The sequence below is a fragment of the Argentina silus genome (genome assembly GCF_951799395.1).
Source record: "Argentina silus genome assembly, chromosome: 17".
In the NCBI taxonomy this organism is placed as follows: domain Eukaryota; kingdom Metazoa; phylum Chordata; class Actinopteri; order Argentiniformes; family Argentinidae; genus Argentina; species Argentina silus.
In genome coordinates this window covers 12730555-12733097 of record NC_139671.1, presented here as the reverse complement: position 1 = coordinate 12733097, position 2543 = coordinate 12730555, and the positions used below count along the sequence as shown (strand labels likewise).

Below are 2543 nucleotides of genomic sequence, written 5' to 3'. Positions count from 1 at the left end.
GGGCAGCAGAGGGGTGCTCGAGAAATGTGATAACTCTTGCACTGCATTGAAACATTAATTTGATTGATTCATATCGGTCCCAAACCTCACTGATGTAACTGTGTAACAATGTAGATACAGCCAGACTTGCGTGATATTATCAGTGTTATGCATGATCTGGGTAATTTGTAAGATACAGGGGAGGACTCATTTATGTTCTGTCAAGAGAAATTAGGTGGGTTATGTGGATGATTATGTATGGTGATACTGTTGTACTATTATGTGAATGTATTATTCTAGATTCTAAGATGTATTTGTAAGAGAATTGTTGGATTATACCCATAGCCTAGCAGGAGGCTATAATCATATATTAAATAACTCAATAACAATAAAACAAAATGTATGATTTTCCCAATACTGCAATTACTTCAGTTGGAAAACCTGTTACTTATTTCCATAGAGAGAGATACAGTGTTGAATATTTCTGTTAAAATATTCATTTTATATTTGGTTGCAAAACAAACAATTCTTGCCAACAAAAATGTTGGCATGTTTTTCTCACCCAATTTGTATATACAATTGATTCACCTGATAATTGTTGGTATCCTCCATTTTTTTCAACTGATAGATCCAGATCAGAGTATGCCATGGTTCCATTTAAGCATATAATTGATTTGGAGCATCCTGTCAGGTCAATCTTAGCCATGACAGATGTGTATTTGTGCATCCCATGTTGTCTCATTATGATTGAGATGTCTTGATAGAGATTGTGCACTCTGCAATTCTATATAATATAAATGTTTTGTTTGTAGAGCACAACAGCCTTATATTGTAAGTTTGGAAAAGACTCCAGTGAGGTTCCACATGGGTTGTTATTGTAGTTTGTTGGCGCCATCTAGAGTGTGTGAGTGTGTGGTGCGTGATGTGTGTGTATGTATGTGTGTGTATGTATGTGTGTGTGTGTGTGTGTGTGTGTGTGTGTGTGTGTGTGTGTGTGTGTGTGTGTGTGTGTGTGTGTGTGTGTGTCGTGTGTGTGTTTGTTTGTTTGTTGTTTGACATACATACTGTTGTTATGCAGTATTTATGTCAAATGGCCAAAGCCACAGCCAGTTTTTGAGTGCTTTATGTAAACTGTTTCCTACTTTGTTCTGTATTTTTTGGAATAATGAATAAATAATAATAATAAAAAAAACACATCCAGAGGTGCGCCATAGGGGGCGCCACAATATTAATTCAGATGAGGATTGTGGCCGGAAAGAGATTAAGGAGAAACATTCATTTGCGCATGCGCTGCTTTCTTTCCTTCCTTTTCGACATCCGAGCGAAAGAGACAAGATGGGCCATCAGCAGCTCTATTGGAGTCACCCCAGAAAATTCGGTCAGGGTTCCCGATCCTGGTAAGTCCTACTCAAATATATGATTTAATTCCGATCATTATCCGATTTCAAGTTCATTTCGGAGTTAGTTGGATTGTTTCAGACACTTAAGAATAGGTTTAAAATGTGAACCACATGGGTGCGCGCGAGCCAATATGGCGGCTGACGTGCATAACGTCCGGGCAGATATCGTTGTCTTGCTTGCGTTCTAGCAATAGAAGAAACTACGATGCTTACCTAAACAACACCGAAGCTTTTCAATGGTTTGCTACAGCGAAACATAAGTTCAACATTTTGGGCTGTTAACCATACGCCACCGTATTAAATGTCATATTGATGCCGGTTCATCTCACGGAAGCTAGAGTCAGACTGGAGGGAGATTACATAGTTAGCTAGGCAGCTAACAGGCTAGCTAATGATTGGTTGAAGATGATTGTATTGCCGTGATCTAACTTTAATATTTTATCCTTTCAGCCGGGTTTGCTCGAACAGACACGGTTTGATCCGTAAATATGGGCTTAACATGTGCCGCCAGTGCTTCAGGCAGTACGCTAAAGATATCGGCTTTGTGAAGGCAAGTACACTTTTTCATCACTTTTGCTTGGTATAGATAATGTCACTGCACGAATTTAGTTAACACATTGCACATCAATTTGAATGAACACAATGATAACTTTCTACACATTCAGCCAAAGGTTCTTTTTGTTTTAAATATGTATAAACCTAACGTTGTTGACAATCACTCAGTTGTCACGGGTGTCTTTTATTTATTGTTATTTTTTTCATATGGAAATCTAAAACTGAGTTGTTTCGAATTGTTTCCATAGCTCGACTAAATGCATTGAAATGCTGAAGTTTCATCACTGCCTCGATCGGATACCGATGGGCTGCAGACGTGAAGCCAACATGGGGATAATTCAGCATTGCAATTAAATGTTTTCTTTTGTCCTAAGCAAACTTGTCCTGTGTTTTATTGTAGGCATGTATTCATGAGAAGCAATCTGTAATTAACGTGTTTGTTGACATGATATTAAGTCGTATTGATATTCATGCATCAGTTTACATTTCTGTCTTCAGACATATTTGCACTTGACATTTGCGTTTAAAATTAAGTCCTCCATGCTGAAAAGACACATGTTACATACATATTGAGTTTATAAGGGGCATTTATATCAGGGTCAACAGATT

The 2543-nt window shown here is 37.9% G+C and overlaps 1 protein-coding gene across 1 annotated transcript; it reads left to right on the top strand.

Moving 5' to 3' along the window:
- The first annotated feature begins 1287 nt into the window (after window positions 1-1287).
- Window positions 1288-2312, top strand: rps29 (ribosomal protein S29). The gene is made up of 3 exons (XM_083688564.1): window positions 1288-1376; window positions 1830-1929; window positions 2183-2312. Exons 1-3 carry the CDS (start codon window positions 1315-1317, stop codon window positions 2189-2191), a joined length of 171 nt encoding a protein of 56 aa, XP_083544690.1. The 5' UTR covers window positions 1288-1314; the 3' UTR covers window positions 2192-2312.
- The last annotated feature ends 231 nt before the right edge of the window (window positions 2313-2543 follow it).

What these genes read in the sequence shown, in the direction of transcription:
- rps29 (XM_083688564.1), top strand. Translation starts at nt 1,315, where the DNA reads ATGGGCCATCAGCAGCTCTATTGGAGTCACCCCAGAAAATTCGGTCAG. An exon ending in GGTCAGGGTTCCCGATCCTG is followed by an intron (nt 1,377 to 1,829) that starts GTAAGTCCTACT and finishes TTATCCTTTCAG; the next exon opens with CCGGGTTTGCTCGAACAGAC.